General features: G+C 38.1%; 1 protein-coding gene across 2 annotated transcripts in view; it reads left to right on the forward strand.

Annotated features, from left to right (window-relative positions):
- sparta (spartin a) overlaps positions 1–14595 on the forward strand; it is a 39035-nt gene extending 24440 nt beyond the window's left edge. For both annotated transcript variants that reach the window (XM_028799292.2, XM_051926747.1), the window contains exons 6-8: positions 1864–2022; positions 2144–2234; positions 14016–14595. In XM_028799292.2, coding sequence (XP_028655125.2) covers positions 1864–2022; positions 2144–2234; positions 14016–14196 — 431 coding nt within the window. In that variant the 3' untranslated portion in view covers positions 14197–14595. The remainder of the gene's footprint in view (positions 1–1863; positions 2023–2143; positions 2235–14015) is intronic.
- Positions 14596–19106: the final 4511 nt, after the last annotated feature.

Below are 19106 nucleotides of genomic sequence, written 5' to 3' on the forward strand. Positions count from 1 at the left end.
AGATGTTTCGTTTGGGAGCTGTGACTCCTTTGGTTGCGTTCTTTGATTTGCGCGTTGTAGGCGCCTGCGTTCATTGTTTTTATCAAGGCGGGCTCGTTTTTGTAGCCCCGTCAGTTGAGATCTTTCTTTTTGGAGCCGTGCCTGCTTTGCTTGCGGTCTTTCAGACGCGCGTTGTAGGCGCCTGCGTTCATTGATTTTATGTTAGTTGATCTGGATCGTTTTGGAGACGCGACCGTGACTCCACTAGTTATCCGTTGTCTACCGTTAGTAATAGGGATAATTCCACTTACTGTTAACACGGAGCGTTTTCTGTGGTTGTACTGTCAATACTGCATGACTGTAATGTGATTCACATATGCTATATGGTTTGGACGTGTGAGGATGCCGTACGTTTATACAGTTGTCCATGTGTAAAGTCTGTGTTATTTGAGAACCGCGTTGTAGGCGCCCGCGTGCATTGTTTTCATGCAGGCGGGCTGGTGTTTGTATCTCTGTGAGTCGAGCTGTCTCTTCCTGGAGCCGTGCCCGCTTTGCTTCACTATGCTGTGTAGTGTGTACGTTTGCGGCATCCATACTCTCTCCGGTTTGATGTTGGGCGGGGCGCCGAATCCTGTTGTGTTTGTTTGTTCTGTTGCCGTTCTCTGTGGCCGTGTCGTTAGGTATGGGCTTGTTGTTTTATTTGTTATTTCCGTTAGTGGAGCTGTATTGTGTTTGTATTTGGTGTAAAGCGTTCAGTGGTTTGTACAATTCCAAGCAGCACATTATTCCTAACTTCACTCCGCAGTAGTGCCACTCACAATATGGCGGTGACGCCTGCGCCCTTCGTACTATCTTTGTGGACCTGTGGGGCCTCCGTAGCCTCTTCCGTTTGAATCCGGGCTGCAGCGCAGAATCCTCTTTTTGGCGTGGCTGTGTCGGTAGTCGTTAGCTATGGGCGCCTTGTTGCTTCATTTCTCGTTCACGTCAGTTGAGCTGTTTCGTTTTTGGGCCGTGAGTCCTTCGTTCACGGTGGATACGACTTCGATGGCGGTTTATGAGATGTGCGCTGTATGCGCCTGCGCAGTACGTCTCATGGTCCCATCGCCGTGTACCTGCGTCCATGCCATCCGGTTTAGTTAGTAAACCTGCGTCCATGCCATCCGGTTTACCATTCTCGGTTAGTAATATGGATTTTAATTTGAATTTCTAATCTGCTCACTTTTGTCCGCTTCTGTTTGTTACATCTCTCACTTCGGAGTGCAGACGCTATGTTGATCCAAGACCCTCTGATGACCTGCTTGAAGTACTCATTTTGGAAAAACAAAATATACTGATACTAATACAGATTATTATTGTTCTTGCTGCTGATTTTAGTAAAATCTAACCGCAAAGTAAAACTTTATTATGTAAAATATGCATAAAGATGTCAAGCTATAAAACATTTGACTAGTCATTTGGTACATGTCTCTAAAATGTAGTGAGAATTATAAATTACTGGGATGTTCACATTTTGCTAATATGTATGTAATGTTTTAAGTAATTAAGTATTATTGTCAAGTGTTCTCAAAAACAAACCCAGTCTACTGTAATAAATCAAGAATATGTTTAGCCTGCTTACAGATTTAGCCAAGGGATGGAGTTGCTAAATGTTAGAGAAACTGTTCTAAAGATCTGCAGCCAGGCAGATCCTTCCAGGACTGGGTTATGCATTCCTGGACTTGAACGCAGTTTTAATTAATAAAAAATTCATAGTGTAATCAAAGAAGTTAACAGTTTTATTGCCTGATAGACACATAGCTGATAGAATGAATGAGCTTCTTACTTCCAAATAAGAATGCATTATTATAAAAGGTCTTGTACATTGTTGTTTCTGTTCTTTTCTAGTTGATGGAGTCTGTAAAATTGCTAGCACTGTTGGTCGAGAGCTAGCCCCTCACGTGAAAAAGCATGGCAGCAAACTCATTCCTGAGTCACTGAAAAAAGACAAAGATGCAAAGTCAAATTTAGATGGAGCCATGGTGGTGGCAGCCAGCGGTGTACAGGGTAATGTATTCCTTGCTCTGTCAGTCTCTTCCTGGAAAACAAATGATGCTGTCTTAATAATAAAAGGCCTTTTGTTAAAGAGCACAAACTGTCCAAATACTAATCGTATATTCAATTGCAGGCTTTGCTGCTGTTTGGACTGGCTTGGAAGTGGCCGCCAAGAGCATTTCCAAAAGTGTTTCATCAGAGACTGTCCGTACTGTGAAATATAAGTAAGTACAACATGATTACTGATTTTCTGACAATGTTTTTGAGTCCAGCGGGTAATTTTAAGCTTTTGCTTCATATGAACACTCTTTTTGTCCTCGGGGTGAAATTTACTAATAGCAAAAACCTCAGTTTCATTTATGTTAAAAAACTGTGTAATTGAGCTGTTTTTTCAATTAAACTGAAAAATATATTTTGCTGGTTAGAGTAGCTATCAATCACATGTCCTCCTCACTTCTAGCTTTATTATTGAGTAACTTTAATATATGTAGTTACCTCAATAGTCAATAATATAGAGCACCACTACATACAGCAACTACTTTGTGAAGTGTGACCCAATTCATCAGACGGTAATCCACTGTGCATAGTTTCAATAAAACAGAAGATGTTGTCATTTAATATGCTGCAGTATGCTCTGCATGTCATCTTGATGTACTCAAACATGCATTTACAGCAACAGGATTTGTCTCCACCATATAGTCCCGTCAGCCTTTTTATAACAAAAGTATTTTATATTCATCCCTAGAGTGGCCTCAGCAACAACATTTATTTACAGTATATAGCACATTTTCATACAAACAGTGTAGCTCAAAGTGCTTTACATGATGGAGAAAGAGAAAAAAGACAAAATAAATAATTAAAATTAGGGAACACTAATTAACATAGAATAAAAGTAAGGTCTGATGGCCAGGGAGGACAGAAAAAACAAAAAAAAACTCCAGACAGCTGGAGAAACAAAAATAAAATCTGCAGGGGTTCCGAGGCCACGAGACCACCCAGCCCCCTGTAGGCATTCTACCTAACATAAATGACCTCAATCAGTCCTCATTGTATTCAGGGTTCACATGGAATAATTTGATGATGATGGTCATGTGGACTTCTGGCCTTCAATCCATCAATGTAGGGACATCATGGTGCTTTGATTAGGTGGTGGTGGCGATCTGCGCCACCACAGAAAACAGGAAAAAGAACAGAAGAGAAAGTAGGGGTTAGTACGGATTTTGGAGCCACCATGAATAATAGTGATAATTAATTGAATATAAGCTTCAAGTGTTATCCAGACTAATTCTTGCTTTTAAATGGGACTTATTTTTTAATTAAACTTGCAAAATGTTTTACTTATGTTTGAAAGGAATGTGCTTGTAAACAAATGTAACAAGATTTTCATGAACATGTTTTAAGATTTGGCATTTAATTGTGTATTTTTGCTTTCTAATGATCATAGAATTGTCAGTATTTATTGCTATCTAGACCTATGGCTGGCCTTTATAATCTGTGACATTTTAAATACATTTAATGAAGACTGCTTCTAATTTAATGCCTCCTAAAATTAACTGACTTTTGTGTGCCCTAATTTTGTCATCAGATAAACAAAGCAGTGTCTTGCTGCAAGCATGTGTTATGAAAGATACAAACTTTCCATTGGGAAACTCATTTTGGACGGCCTTCTTGCTAGCTGGAGAATTCGCCAGCAACTTTGTTTATACAGTAATGACCTTTTACATCATTCCAATATACCAAAAAAATAGCCACCTTAGATACGTTAATTGTTTTCGCTTTAATTCCATGATTCAATGCTTTATTCCAGTTTACTAAAACTCTTCTATTGTTTAATTTTCAAGAGCAGTGCAACTCTGTTAATGCATGCCATCATGAAGGCCAAGTCACTTTTTTTTTTTACTTCGTTTGTAGACTTCATTTTTGTATAATCTTAGCATGTCAGGCAGTTGCAGTTTACTCCTGTGACCACTAGTCAAGTAGTTTGACTCTGCAACTCACCCCAACTAAATCGAACAGATTTGGATTGGCCTTAAGTCATAGATGCTGACTCTGTATTCATGAGGGCTGAAAACCAATGAGCATTAAGCCTAAGGAACAATGCATAGAATGCCGTGGGTGTTTTGGACCTCACAAATAAAAGACAGGCTTGTCTGTCTGATGTTGTGTTTTACGGACTATGATGGAATGGAAAAAGGGCCAAGATTGCAACCTGATTTGCCGTAACTGTAAAGCTTTTGCATAGCCAACAACTCAGTTCAGGCATTACATTACTGGCTGTCAAAAAAGGAACAAGCTTGTGATACTTTGGAAATGTGAAACTGTGCTTGAAACTCATTATGGAGTCATCTAATTGTACAATGTAATATGATATGCAGAGGCAACAAGATCAGCAGTTGCAGTCATCAAGTTTGGTATCCCCTCTGACTAGATGTTTTGTAATGTGGCATTAGCTTTAGATATTTGTTTGCTTATAATGCTACCACTTGCATTCAGTGTTAAATATAAGCATTCAGGGGCAGCACAGAAGCATAATGGGTAGTGTGTTCCTTCCTGTTTTGAGCCGGGTTTATTATATTAGTATATGTTGAGCATAGGCAGGTCTTATACGAGTATTATTGTTCCAGTAGCTATAACGTTTTAATTGCAAGGGCCCAACAATATTCATATTGGTTAGTTCTTAATTATTTGATGGCTGTTGATTTTGCTCCCAGAAATGTGTTTGTGGGCATTATGATTAGTGCTGCTTCTTTGACCTTTCAAATCAAGCATGTTGGGTTTGAATCCTACACCTGGTTGCACAATCTTCATTCCACCTTACTAAACAACTTCTGAGCCTGTGTGAGTGACCAAATAACTTGGCAGCAATGGCAACACCACATGGTAGCCAATCTTACTGACCACATCTTTGTACAGTCTGCATAGTTCCCTGCGTCTTTCGGGGAGAGACCCCTGACAAGGTGCTGGTTATTTTAACGTAGTCCTCTTGTGAATTTTGCTGCTGGCATGGGTGGCACCTAAATTTTGCTATATATTAGAATTTCATACAAGTTTTCATTCTGGTGTTAAATTTGCTAATCTAGTACAGTTAACATTACTGGTAATAACTTTAATTATGTGACTTGCTACAATTCAGATTTATAGTAGAGTGGACACTTGTTCTTATTTATAAGTTTAGTATTTTTCCAACTCAGTCATTTCTTCACAATCATCTTGTATATTAATTTGCCACATAAAACTGTTCTAAAGTAGAGCTTTTTATATACTGTATATATAAACTTACAAAATGCTTTGTTTTTCCAGTTTATAATGGGCTGTATAGAACCCTGCATCTAAATGTGATAGAAAAGCCTCAATACTTACCAAATGCGTACATTTTTCAAGCCAAAATTGTTACTGAGTATTGATCCACATCTTAAGATTACACACATATTGTGAAACAGCATATCCATGTTATTTTAAGAAGGGGAGAAGCAAAAGCAAACCATTATTGTGAGATTCAGCCATTTGAAAAGGTGACCAGTCGTGAGTTTCATGTTTCTGCCAACTTCCCCATTTGTCTTACTCCACAGTACACTCTGACCACGCCATAGATAGACAATAAAGGTGGGGGGGGGGGCTGTGTGTGTGAAGAATCACACTTTTGACTGCATATAATCTTTTTTGTTTATATATATTTTTTTATTTTATTTGCAGCAAATAATATTCCATTCAAACTAGTCAAACTTAGCAAACTTATATTCAACCCCAAACCAAGAGAAAGTGAGGAGAGCCAACAACCAGAACAAATCTTTAATCATTTAAAGCATCAATGAAGAAAGAGTATCTTTTTCCAGGATATAGATGCTTATTCTGAAATGTTATTGATTAGATCCTGACATATTTTATAGTAAGTTTTGAACAGATCCTCTAAGTGAGAATTTGATTTTTTCCAGTTTCAAATAGTATAGAACATCAGTTACCCACTGACTTACAAGTGGTGGGGGTGAGATTCTTCCAGTTGAGCAAGACGAGGCAATTAGTTTGTTTGTCTTTCTCCACTTTAAGCCCATCCGGGAGGCCACCAAACACAGCTGTTAATGAGTTAGGAGTGATTGTGACACCAAGGCTGTCTGAGAGGCATTCAAAGATTTTTGTCCAAAATGTTTTTAATTTGGTGTATGCCCAAAACATTGAGGCTGGAGCTAGATTGCAATGTTCACAGGTTGAATCTTGGCCTGGATACATTTTGCACAATTTAAAAACAAGATAAATGTGCGCGATAAAAGAATTTAAGTTGAATGATAGAATGCTTTCAGCATATCGAGCTAGAGTGTATTCTGTGCATGGCTGCCTTCCACTACTGTGTATTTATTGGGCCATAAGCATGGAATATGAAGAATAACTGCAAGACTTTAATTCTGTTGCAGACCAGGCTCATGTATATTCATCGATTTGTATCTATGTCGTGGTCTTTCTGGCTTGTATATTTGCTGCTCAGTAATAAAACTGAAAGTTAGTGCCATGCCTCCTTCTACTTTAGGTCGTTGTAGAGTCACCCTTTGGATGTGTGGATGTTTCAATCTATAATAATAAAAGGCAAAGCCCTCACTGACTGACTCACTCACTGACTGACTGACTCATCACTAATTCTCCAACTTCCCGTGTAGGTGGAAGGCTGAAATTTGGCAGGCTCATTCCTTACAGCTTACTTACAAAAGTTAGGCAGGTTTCATTTCGAAATTCAAAGCGTAATGGTCATAACTGGAACATATTTTTTGTCCATACACTGTAATGGAGGAGGCGGAGTCACGTATCGCGTCATCACGCCTCCTACGTAATCACGTGAACTAAAAACAAGGAAGAGATTTACAGCACGAGTCACACGCGGGAACGAAGGTAAATGACGTTAATTTTTGACTGTCTTTTAATACTGTGTAAGCATACATATAACGTGTGCATTTACGGGGTGATTTCTCAGGCTTAAAAGCTCACCTTTTATCAAACGCGGGAAGAAAGGTAACTGACGTTGTTCACTGTCTTTTAATACTGTGTAACCATACATATTAACACATGTGCAATTAAACGTGTGCATTTACGGGGTGATTTCTCAGGCTTAAAAGCTCGCCTTTTACTAAAAAGGTAAATGCAAAACTATTTTCAATCAGTTTATTGAAACGCTCCCGTTAAGGATTGCAATAACATATTCGCGAGATAAAAGAACAAAGTAGGGGGAAATGGAGGAACAGCCGGAAACAGCGAAGAGCAAAAAATTAATTAAACAATTGAGAACGGAGCGAGTGAAGCATACAAGCATGTTCATAAGGGAAACAAAGCACGGTGTAAAACGTAAGTTTAAATTAAGTTTATAGAAACGCTCCCGCTGCGGATTGCAATAACATATTCGCGAGATAAAAGTTTAATGAGAAGACACGAGGTATAAACGAACCACACGCCGTGGCGCAACGTTAAGGGCAACAGTTTCAACCATTCTATGATCTGCTTCTCGCAACTGAAAGACGGCACATGGCGGATGTTAGCCGACTTGCTGACCGCAACGTTAGGGGCTTCAACTATGGCGCTGACGCCACATCTCAGTGCCAACACTTTGCAGACTCTACTTAAAAGACACGCCCTCCTCACTGGACAGTTAAAAAGACCAATCAAACTAACGATGACATCAAGTATTACCCAATCAAAAGTAGGAAAGGAGGCATCTTCATAAAATGCGTGTAGGATGATTTGCATGACACGCTGCTTTAAAAAAAAAATGATAAAAAAAATACGGGATAAATCCCGTCCAGTATTGATTCAAAACGGGACGCGCAATTTCATTCTCAAACGCGGCACGATTCCGCATTTTAAAGGACGGGTGGCAACCCTACAGTGCCAGGTAACCACCCATACAATCAGATTGTGATTCAGACTAGGAATGCAATGAATGTAATTACCCCGATCTACATACAAGGCGAAAGTCTTGCAACATTCAAAGATGATGGTTTGGGATAATTAGTACTTATTAAGTACACCATGGCACATAAAAGAGCTTATGAAGCCTTGAACCGAAAAAAGCAAGATCTCAGAGATAGTTAAAAAAAAAAAAAAGGAGGTAATGTCGTTTTACTCGCTGTACATTTTAGTCAAACATTACCAGTTATTCCACGAGGGAGACCAGCAGATGAACTCAACGCGTGTTTAAAATCCATGCTTCTCCCACGCTCGGTTATATGTCGCGTGTTCTCGGGTAGGTACACCAAAAAATGTATACATTTAAGCATGTAATGGGCAAACAAAAAATGAGGTATACCCGAAGGCACTGCAGTAGTACTCAATGTAACTTTACTTCTTAAATGTTAATGTTTTACTGTTTAATAATTTATACGCTTCTTATATATTGTTCAAATTCTTTTATCAAAATACCAGTGACAGCGCAATGCACGATAACATGGAGTGAATACACCATACGCATCTGCCCACGGCCGCCCTGGTGTGCGCAGATAGGAATTGATTCTAAAATAAAATAAACATAAAAAGAGTAATACAATCATCACCCATAAAGCGGATAGCAGACGTGACGTATTATATGTGTACCAGATTTCAAGTCAATAGGTGAAACGGTTTGCAAGCTACAGGTGATTTAAAATCCTGGACAGACCAACGAAAAGCCACGGTAGCAAATTATACAAGAAGATTTTACTGTTTAATAATTTATATTTATATGAAATGTGCTTCTTATATATTACTTCATATTCTCATATGATAATGATGTTAATGTTGTTTATATTGATTTCTATGTTATTGTAAGTGCATCTATGTGTGTATATGTATGTATGTATGTATGTATATATATATATATATATATATATATATATATATATATATATATATAAAAAATATCTGTATGTGTGTATATGTGTATATGTATATATATATGTGACAGCAACACTCATAACAATGACAACACAATTACATTGACAATCATGTTACGTTATTTTTAAAATGTTTCCTTTACTTTTTCATTACCTCTTTAACACAATACTTCTCCGCTGCGAAGCGCGGGTATTTTGCTAGTTTCCAAATAAATGAGAGGTTGGGAGCATACACTGATAGCATGCTGCCGCACCAACCACACAATAAACCACTTGGATTGGGAAACAAGTGCAGCGGGTGACACTGCAGCACCACACTAGAACAGTGTGAGTTTTAGGTTTTTTTTTTTTTTTTTTCTCAGTGGGTGGAGTGCCAAACCTGACACCAGCCCTCAGGTTTTCCCTGCAAGTTGAAGGGCCTCCTTTCAGGGCTGGATGCATATTAACATCATACGCAGAACAAAGCAATTGCAGTTTTATGGGCCTTGCCCAACACAGAACTGTAGAGCCACTTTTGGGATTTGAACCGGCAATAGATCCTTAGCCTCAGAGCCACCACTCCTCCCATAAAACAAATGAGGCAATGAGTGAATCTGATTTATTTTAAATTATTTGTTAATGTATAGAGGATGCTTTGTAATAGAAAAATAAGCTTGAGACGGATGTTCATCTTGACTGTGTTGATTCTCCCTGCTAATGTGAGATAAAAGGTAGACTATCTCTTCACACCTTGTTTAATTTTTTCCATGCAGACAGACATTTTGTTGACAAAGAGCTTTATCTTTACTTGTGATATTTACCACTAGGTATTTAAACTGATCAGCTAGAGAGTTCAGTGGAAAAAAAATTTTTTATTCAAATTGATTTTGAGACCAGTCTTTTGAAAATCCACTAGTGCTTTTAGTACTGCTAGCATGAAATTTTGTGGCTGTGATATATACAGTACCAAATTGTCAGCATATCTCTGATGCATTTTGAAAGTAAACAGCCAATGGCTCAATGGCAATTGCAAAGAGCAGTGGTGATTGGGGGCATCCTTATCGAGTACCACGTTCTAGTTTGAAGTAGTCCAAAAGAATGTTGTTAATATGACCCGAGGCTTCCTCAATAGTATAGAGTAGTTTGATCCATACATATATGTTTAGGCTGAACCCAAATTTGTGCAACATGGTGAACAGGTAGTCCCATTCAACTACTGTATATCAAATGCTTTTTCTGAGTCCAAAGATAATAAGATGTCTGAGTTGTTAGCTTCTAATCTTCAATGCTTGTTTACTGTAACAAATTCACTCTTTAAATCTAAGGGTCTGTCTTTAATAAATCCGGTTTGGTCTTGTGATGTTACCAAAGGTAACCTACTAGCTAGAACTTTGGAGAGTATCTTAATGTCATTATTCAGAAGTGAGATTGATCTGTATGATGCACATTGTAGCAAGTCCTTATTTTTCTTAGGAAAAACAGTAATTAATGTTTGGCGAAAAGTTTGAGGTAGAATTGTACTACATATAATCTTTCACTAAAGAGAAGATACTGTGTGGTCCGGCTAGTTTGATAAAGCATGTGTGTGGTTCAGTGAGAGAGAATATTGAGCTCACTTGACAGGTAATGAAGAGACAACAACTGAACAAACATCATAGGTATACATGCAGTGCTTAAACAGGATAATGCTTGAACAGCGTATTGGAGCATACTCCCCAGCATCAAGCCCTGCATACAGTGCATCCGGAAAGTATTCACAGCGCTTCACTTTTTCCACATTTTGTTATGTTACAGCCTTATTCCAAAATTGATTAAATTCATTTTTTTTCCTCAGAATTCTACACACAACACCCCATAATGACAACGTGAAAAAAGTTTGAGATTTTTGCAAATTTATTAAAAATAAAATTGAGAAAGCACATGTACATAAATATTCACAGCCTTTGCCATGATGCTCAAAATTGAGCTCAGGTGCATCCTGTTTTCCCGGTCACCCTTGAGATGTTTCTGCAGCTTAATTGGAGTCCACCTGTGGTAAATTCAGTTGATTGGACATGATTTGGAAAGGCACATACCTGTTTATATAAGGTCCCACAGTTGACAGTTCATGTCAGAGCACAAACCAAGCATGAAGTCAAAGGAATTGTCTGTAGACCTCTGTAATAGGATTGTCTTGAGGCACAAATCTGGGGAAGGTTACAGAAAAATTTCTGCTGCTTTGAAGGTCCCAGTGAGCACAGTGGCCTCCATCATCCGTAAGTGGAAGAAGTTTGAAACCACCAGGACTCTTCCTAGAGCTGGCCAGCCATCTAAACTGAGCGATTGGGGGAGAAGGACCTTAGTCAGGGAGGTGACCAAGAACCCGATGGTCACTCTGTCAGAGGTCCTCTGTGGAGTGAGGAGAACCTTCCAGAAGGACAACCATCTCTGCAGCAATCCACCAATCAGGCCTGTATGGTAGAGTGGCCAGACGGAAGCCACTCCTTAGTAAAAGGCACATGGCAGCCCGCCTGGAGTTTGCCAAAAGGCACCTGAAGGACTCTCAGACCACGAGAAAGAAAATTCTCTGGTCTGATGAGACAAAGATTGAACTCTTTGGTGTGAATGCCAGGCATCATGTTTGGAGGAAACCAGGCACCGCTCATCACCAGGCCAATACCATCCCTACAGTGAAGCATGTTGGTGGCAGCATCATGCTGTGGGGATGTTTTTCAGCGGCAGGGACTGGGAGACTAGTCAGGATAAAGGGAATGACGACTGCAGCAATGTACAGAGACATCCTGGATGAACACCTGCTCCAGAGCGCTCTTGACCTCCGACTGGGGCGACGGTTCATCTTTCAGCAGGACAACGACCCTAAGCACACAGCCAAGATATCAGAGGAGTGGTTTCAGGACAACTCTGTGAATGTCCTTGAGTGACCCAGCCAGAGCCCAGACTTGAATCCGATTGAACATCTCTGGAGAGATCTTAAAATGGCTGTGCACCGACACTTCCCATCCAACCTGATGGAGCTTGAGAGGTGCTGCAAAGAGGAATGGGCGAAACTGGCCAAGGATAGGTGTGCCAAGCTTGTGGCATCATATTCAACAAGACTTGAGGCTGTAATTGCTGCCAAAGGTGCATCGACAAAGTATTGAGCAAAGGCTGTGAATACTTATGTACATGGGATTTCTCAGTTTTTGTATTTTTAATAAATTTGCAAAAACCTCAAGTAAACTTTTTTCACGTTGTCATTATGGGGTGTTGTGTGTAGAATTCTGAGGAAAAAAAATTAATTTAATCTATTTTGGAATAAGGCTGTAACATAACAAAATGTGGAAAAAGCGATGCGCTGTGAATACTTTCCGGATGCACTGTATATCCTTCCTTCCATCCATTCCTCCTCCTAACCTGCTTAACCATGGCAGGGTCACAGTTCAGCTGAAGCCTATGCCAGCATCCGGATACAAGGCAGGAACAATCCGAGGCAAGGGTGCCAATCCATCGCATAGTGAATGAACACACACACACATACACACACAAGAATGCCAATTCTCCAAAGTTTAACAAGGCCTAAAGTTTGGTACAGATTGACAGTCATTATTGCCTCATAAAATTAAATTGGTTTGTGACACTTCAGTCTTCCCCATTGTGTATTAGCTTTTACAGTTTTTTTTTTTTTTTTTTAATCTGATAATGTGCATGCAAGACACGACATGGCAAAAGTAGTTCGGCTCTTGAAAAATGTCTGTGGCTTATATTAAACATACAATGTGATCACTTCAGTTCAGATATATACGGTTAGGTGTACAAAGTACAGTAAAACTCCCATTTGTTCTTTTCACCCCGCTGCCACTCACCGTGCATCTATCTCACTTTGTGGTCTATGTAAAATAACCACCAATTGTAAAGCGGTGGATGAGACAAGGTTATTATAGTTAACGGAAACTAAAATCAAAACTGAAACTATTAAAAAAAACATTTTCGTAAACTGAAATAAAATTAACAAAACTGAAATGAAAAACTAAACAAAACTATTAAAGTAGCTGAAAAGACTAACTGAAATAAAATAACTTATTAAACATAATTTTAGTTTTTGAATTAATTTTCTTGCTGTTAGTTTTTAACCTTTATAACATTTAACTCTAAAACTGAAAGCCATCCACCACGGGTGTTCACACTGCATTTGCGGTGACAGAGCGAGCCGAATACGTGTTTAAAGCCTGTGGAATACAAAGCGATTTACATGCTGCCTTTCTCTGCACTTGTTGTATATCAAGATGTAATTTAAACACCTGAAATCAGACTATGCTGCTCAATAAAAACTTTACCGTATGGACAGAAAAATCACGAGTGAGTTACATGTCAGTTTATTTCTCAGGTGCCTGCTTTTTGTTGACAGTAATTCAACTGCCACTTCACACTCGAAGTATACTAAGTATAGAGGAAGTATACTAATCATGAAAAAAAAAATCGACTTCGACATTTTGATGAATCTTGACGTTTTAGACATCCCCGAGTCAGAAAATACAGTTTTTTGGAATTGTGTCTGTGTGTGTGTATATATAAACACGATATCTCAAAAACGCAACTAGATAGATGGATGAAATTTGGCACGTGTTGTTACATCAGAATTATAGATCTGTAATAACTTTTGGGCCAAATCCATTAACCGGAAGTAGTACTTTACCTGAACACAAGATTTTTTTTTTTTTTTTAATTCATGCAGCTGCAGAGTCCGATTTATTCAACTTTACTTTTATAATAATTGTTCAATATATTATTAATTTGATTTGATTTGTTGATAGTTCTTTTAATGTACATAATACAATCATTGTCATGTGGTTTACTCCTCAAATATCCATCCCCATATCTGAGTACACGAGAAAATAGAACCATGAATCTGTGATAAAATGATCATTTCTAGTTTACTTTTGCTATCGCAGAGATGCCACATAAACATAGAAGGCATGTCTTCTTAAACTGAACCCTTAGCAGCTTCATAGTGGACGTATTTGGCAAGTTTTAAGGCTTTTTCTATCACTATGGATGCTAGGTTCCATAGAACCCCATTGTAAGCTCCTAGAACAAAGTGAAGGAAGCTGCAGTTTTAAAGTAGTATTAATGTTTTAGCCTATATAAGGGATTACATACAGTTATACAAATGTGATTCAGATGTCCTTTGCTGTTTGCTTTAAGGTATGGAGCTGCTGCAGGTGTCGCAACTGACAATGCTGTCAATTCTGCAATCAACGTTGGTGTTACAGCTTTTAATATCGACAACCTTGGAATTAAAGCTGTAGTTAAAAAAACGGGAAAAGAAACTGCCAAAGCCATTCTCGAAGACTACAAAGTTCAGGAAAAGAAAGAAGAAAAATGAATATTTTATTAATAATAAATGCGTGAATTATTGATGGATCGAGAGCATGACCCGAATACTAATATTGGTGTATACAAGATTATAAAAGTAATATACTTATATTATGGATTTAAAAGGATTAGTCTTGGGTATAAAAGATGAAATTCTTGTTTGCTAAATATCTGAAAACCAAACGAGCTAAATGTCCAAAGCTTAAAGTATTTTTGCAAAATTATTAATAATGTATATTTTTAATATATATAATTTGATTTTTTTTCTTGTTATAGATGACCTGTTATCAAAGTTGAACCAGCAGAATATATGTGTTTTTCTTAACTAATCAGAAACATGATTTACAATTGTAAGCTGTGCACGATTAAAAACAAAGCAAAAACAATAAATAAAATATTCATTCCAACATGCTGTTTAATGACTTCACATGAATGATTGCCACAACCTGGGATTTTATCCTTTGCTGCCCCAAAAAAGTGAGTGAAAATTATAAACTGTTAAAAAATTTAATTCCAAAAGCCAAACATTAACAGGTATTCAACATGCCGGCAAATCCTCTCACATCTGTTACAGCAAGTAGTCTTTTTGGGCAAGTCACATTTAATTTTACATTACGTGATGAGTAAAGGTTTCCTCAGGCTATTAGCAATGGACATCCATTGTTAAGGCAGGCAGTGTGGCATAGTGGTTAAGGCTCTGGACTTCAAATCCTAAGGTTCTAGGTTCAAATCATGTTGAGGACACTGCCTTGCTCCAATTGAATAAACAAAAGAAATGTAACCAATTGTATCCCAAATTCTGTAAGTCGCCTTGGTTAAACATGTCAGCTTAATAAGTACATGTAAAAATTAAGTCTCACCAGTCATGTTTGGGATTAAGGACACTTGAAGACGTCGGTTTTCTTCATTTAAGCCACACTCAACTGTTGCTTTGTGTTTTAGGTTGTTGTCCTGCTAAAACGGCAAACTTCCTCCCCATGTTTAAGCTTTCTGGCAGAGAGGATAAGGTTTTTCCTTCAGGGCTTGTATGTACTGTCCAGCATTCTTCTTGCCATTGCCAGTCCCTGCTCATAAAAAGCATCTCCACAAAATGATTCCACTAACACATTTTAGAGCGGGGATGATGTTGCTGTTGTTTTACTGTATATACACCACACAAACTGCTTAGTGTTCAAGCCAAAAAGTTCCACTTTAGTCCCATCAGACCATAAGAGTAATCGGCAGGGCTTATTCCTTGCCACTTATCCATAAAGGTTCTCTTTGCGATTAGAGAGGCAGTTCACAGCTCAACAAGGCACAAGACATTACAGTTACTGACATCTGCCATTCAGTTGGAGTAATAAGTGGCATTACAGTAGCCTCTCTGACAAGTGGCATGGAGTCTGGGGGTCTGTTCAGGGCCTTTGAGATGGTCTTGTATCCTTCCTGTAGCTGTGCTGCTATATAATTACAACCCTGACTTGTTTTGAATGCTCTTTTGTCTTGCCTTGTCTTTACCATATCTCTACCATACTGTTCAACCAAAGGGAAGGGGGTTTATCCTCATATATCCAAATTCGACAAGGTAATAAATGCAAGGGTAACTTTGGTCTGGCGCAGTCTAAGGGAAGGGATACTTTTAGATTTTACTTTTTTTAGCAAATTATTTAAAGAATCTCAGCTGGATTCTTTTAATTTGGCATGTTGTACACTGTTTTGCAGATCAAAAACTCTAACTTATCGATTAGAATCTTAGAAAATGAAATGAAAGGTAGTTTTGGAGCAGAGTACCGTTTCAAACACACTATAAATAGGAACACTACACTAACAAAATATATTTGACTTTAAAGTTTGAAGTACTGTACTAAGTCAGGTAAGTGTCAGGTAAAGAGGTAACTGCAGCCTGTTGTTCTGTTGCCTTAGATTGATGATTACAGTAAAAGATGCTGTACATATTTAAGCGGATATAAAAAGCAGCAGTTTCATTATGGAGTGCACCTTTTTACCACAATGATTAAACTATACAGTCGTGGCCAAAAGATTTGAGAATGACACAAATATTGGTTTTCACAAAGTTGGCTGCTTCATTGTTTTTAGATCTTTTTGTCAGATGTTTCTATAGTATACTGAAGTATAATTACAAGCATTTCGTAAGTTTCAAAGGCTTTTATTGACAAATTTCCTTCTGCTGTGTTTAGACATAATTAATTTTTCATCTAATCCAACAGTAGGTTTCTCATCTATAGCAAAGAGGCAAGACTGACAAGTTTAATTCAGTTACAGACCGTGCAGGCTCCTTCCCAACACTTTTATTTGAAGTAAAAATGGCCCATTAGTCTAGTGGTTAAGCGGAGAAGCACTGATTCAGATTAATTTAACAATGTAGTCTGCAATACACATCCCATCACTCACAACATGCTCATTCAACTGTGTCACTCTCAACATGTTCATCCTAAAGTCTTTTTGGCAAGTGCTGTTAAAATTCAGTGCATTTTTCATTCCAACAGATGGTGTATATACACACAAAACTAGAAGCTTAAAAAAAGCTGAGGAAGTACTAATCCCATTGAAGCCCACTGACTGTCATAGGGGAGTACCTGATCTCAAATTCTTGGCCTGGAAGGGCAGAGTGCCCCCTTCATAGGTCTTAATGGAATTTGTTATTTATGTATAACATTTATTCCTGCTGTCATTTTGCTACATTAAGTAGGGCAGATTGTCATAATGTTTAATGGACTCAAATGAGATAAAAAGAATGTGTACTTATTTTCGTTTCCTATTTTAAATTTCCCTTTATTAAGGTAACTTTCTTGATTACATGCCATTTGGTGTATGAATCTCAACAGCAGTGTCACTGTTTGTAATGTATCATCTGTATTGCATTTTTCATTTCAACAATTTGTTAATGAATACATTAGAAAATACATTCTAACAGATGGCACATCCCAAATGTTAACACTGAATATAAAGTGTAACCACCAGACTGACAGAAATCATATTATACAAATAAGTGAGCAAATTCACCTCTTTCTAGCCTTCTTTTTGATTTAAATTTAGAATCACTGTGTCATTTCCTTGTTGGGAATTCAATTCATTTTATCCGATAAGTCCATCTATGGGACATTCTAACTGTGCTAGTCAATGGGCATCTTAAGAAGGTGACAGAGTAAGACCAGTTGTGCATTGCCAACTATATGTTCAGTTTTGTTGTTTGTTTGTTTGTTTTTTAAGCACAGGCTGTCGAGGCCAGAATTCAGAGGCCAAATTTGGAGCTCAATTTTATTGGACACAAAATGAAGCATTTATGATTTCCTATTCTTCCTGACTCACGCATATGAAGTAAGGTCACTATCAAAATTAAGTTTTTTGACAGCAATCTTAAATTATTATTTATGAAAGTGATATATAAAGTAAGTCAAATTTACATTTCACATGTGTTAATTATGCTTGCGCTTCTAAAAATTACGAGTACAGTTTGCTTAAGTGTGAACAAATTGTCAAAAATACACCATTGCATGAACAAGGGATTCTCCATGGAAGAAGAAGAAACAAATTGGTTTTTGTTACTACGCATGTGCCACAAAGGTGGAAACCTGGAGTTATTTTTGACATAGATCCTACTCTATACATACACACTAAAGCTTTCGTTGTCTGTTCAATTGCCACCTTGATGTTGCATGTTTGTGATCTAAGCGGAGGTCTCAGTGACCAGAGTTTTCCCTACCAACATTTAGTGAATGTCTATGGGCAATCAGTCCTGGCTGTGACTTTAATGTATCACGGGGGTGTGCCATTGGACCCTCGATTTACTTCACATGCTAGTCTTCAGGAGGTCTGGCATAAAGCCCACAGATATATGGGGAGAACATGACCATCATGTGAGCCTGAAGTTATTCACTTTCAGCCAGTTTCTTATTCACACAACTTGTGCAAAGCAGATACTTATTCAACATTAAGAGACAGTCAAAATATTCTACAGCATAAAAAAAATATTAACTTGTGTCACTACAAGTAAAATGGGCCCTTTATTTGAAGAAGAAGAAAAAAAAATCAGTTTTCCACATTTTCTACCTGATTGGATACAATGGAGTTACATCAAGTTGGACCAACTTAATTTTCGAAGTTTTGCTACAAGGCAGGTTAAATGGCAGTTTGGTTTTGCCCAGCTCAACGACAAACTTGGCACACTGTTGTATCTCATGAGTAAGATGTACTGTGATGTTTAATGGGCACAGTAAAGCATTAGGTGATGTTGGACAGTGGAGTTTTGCTGTCCCAGTGCGGTTACATGGGTCAGACTGACTGGCAAAACTGACAATAAAGGAAATTAACTGATTTTTAATGGCCACTGTAAAAGGTTAAATGGAGTTGGACCACCCAAGTTGTCACAATTTTAAGAAAATGCAGATGCCTTTGTTAAGTTGCAGTTATGTTTTGCACAGACCAATGCGAGTACCTGGTTCAAACCGACTGGCAAATTTGTCACATTCCCATTTTTAATGACTAGGATTAACTTTGATGTTTAACAGGCACTGTAGAGAGTTGTGCAGCATTTTGCTGCCCTTTTTTGCATAGCTTTTTGACAAGATTCCTTTTTTATGTTGCAGTTGAGATTTGCCTGGTCCAACGTGAATTCATGGGGCAAACTTGGCATATCGAACGAATAGGTTTCACCATGATGCTCAATTGCCATTGTAAAGGGTTAAGTGGCACTGGACCGCCCTAATTTTAATAACTTTGGGACAAGATGGATGCTTTTTTAAAATTGCAGTTGAGTTTTTCTTGGCCCAACATGGTAACATGGGTCATACTGACTGGCAAAGTTGGCACACTAATCTGATGAATGAGATTTATGTGATATTTAATTTGCACATATGAAAAGAAAAGAAAAAGAGCTTTATGCTTCAGCTTCCCTGTAATTCTGCCTCTGCTCAGGATAAA

Source organism: Erpetoichthys calabaricus, chromosome 4 (assembly GCF_900747795.2).
Source record: "Erpetoichthys calabaricus chromosome 4, fErpCal1.3, whole genome shotgun sequence".
Lineage (NCBI taxonomy): Eukaryota > Metazoa > Chordata > Cladistia > Polypteriformes > Polypteridae > Erpetoichthys > Erpetoichthys calabaricus.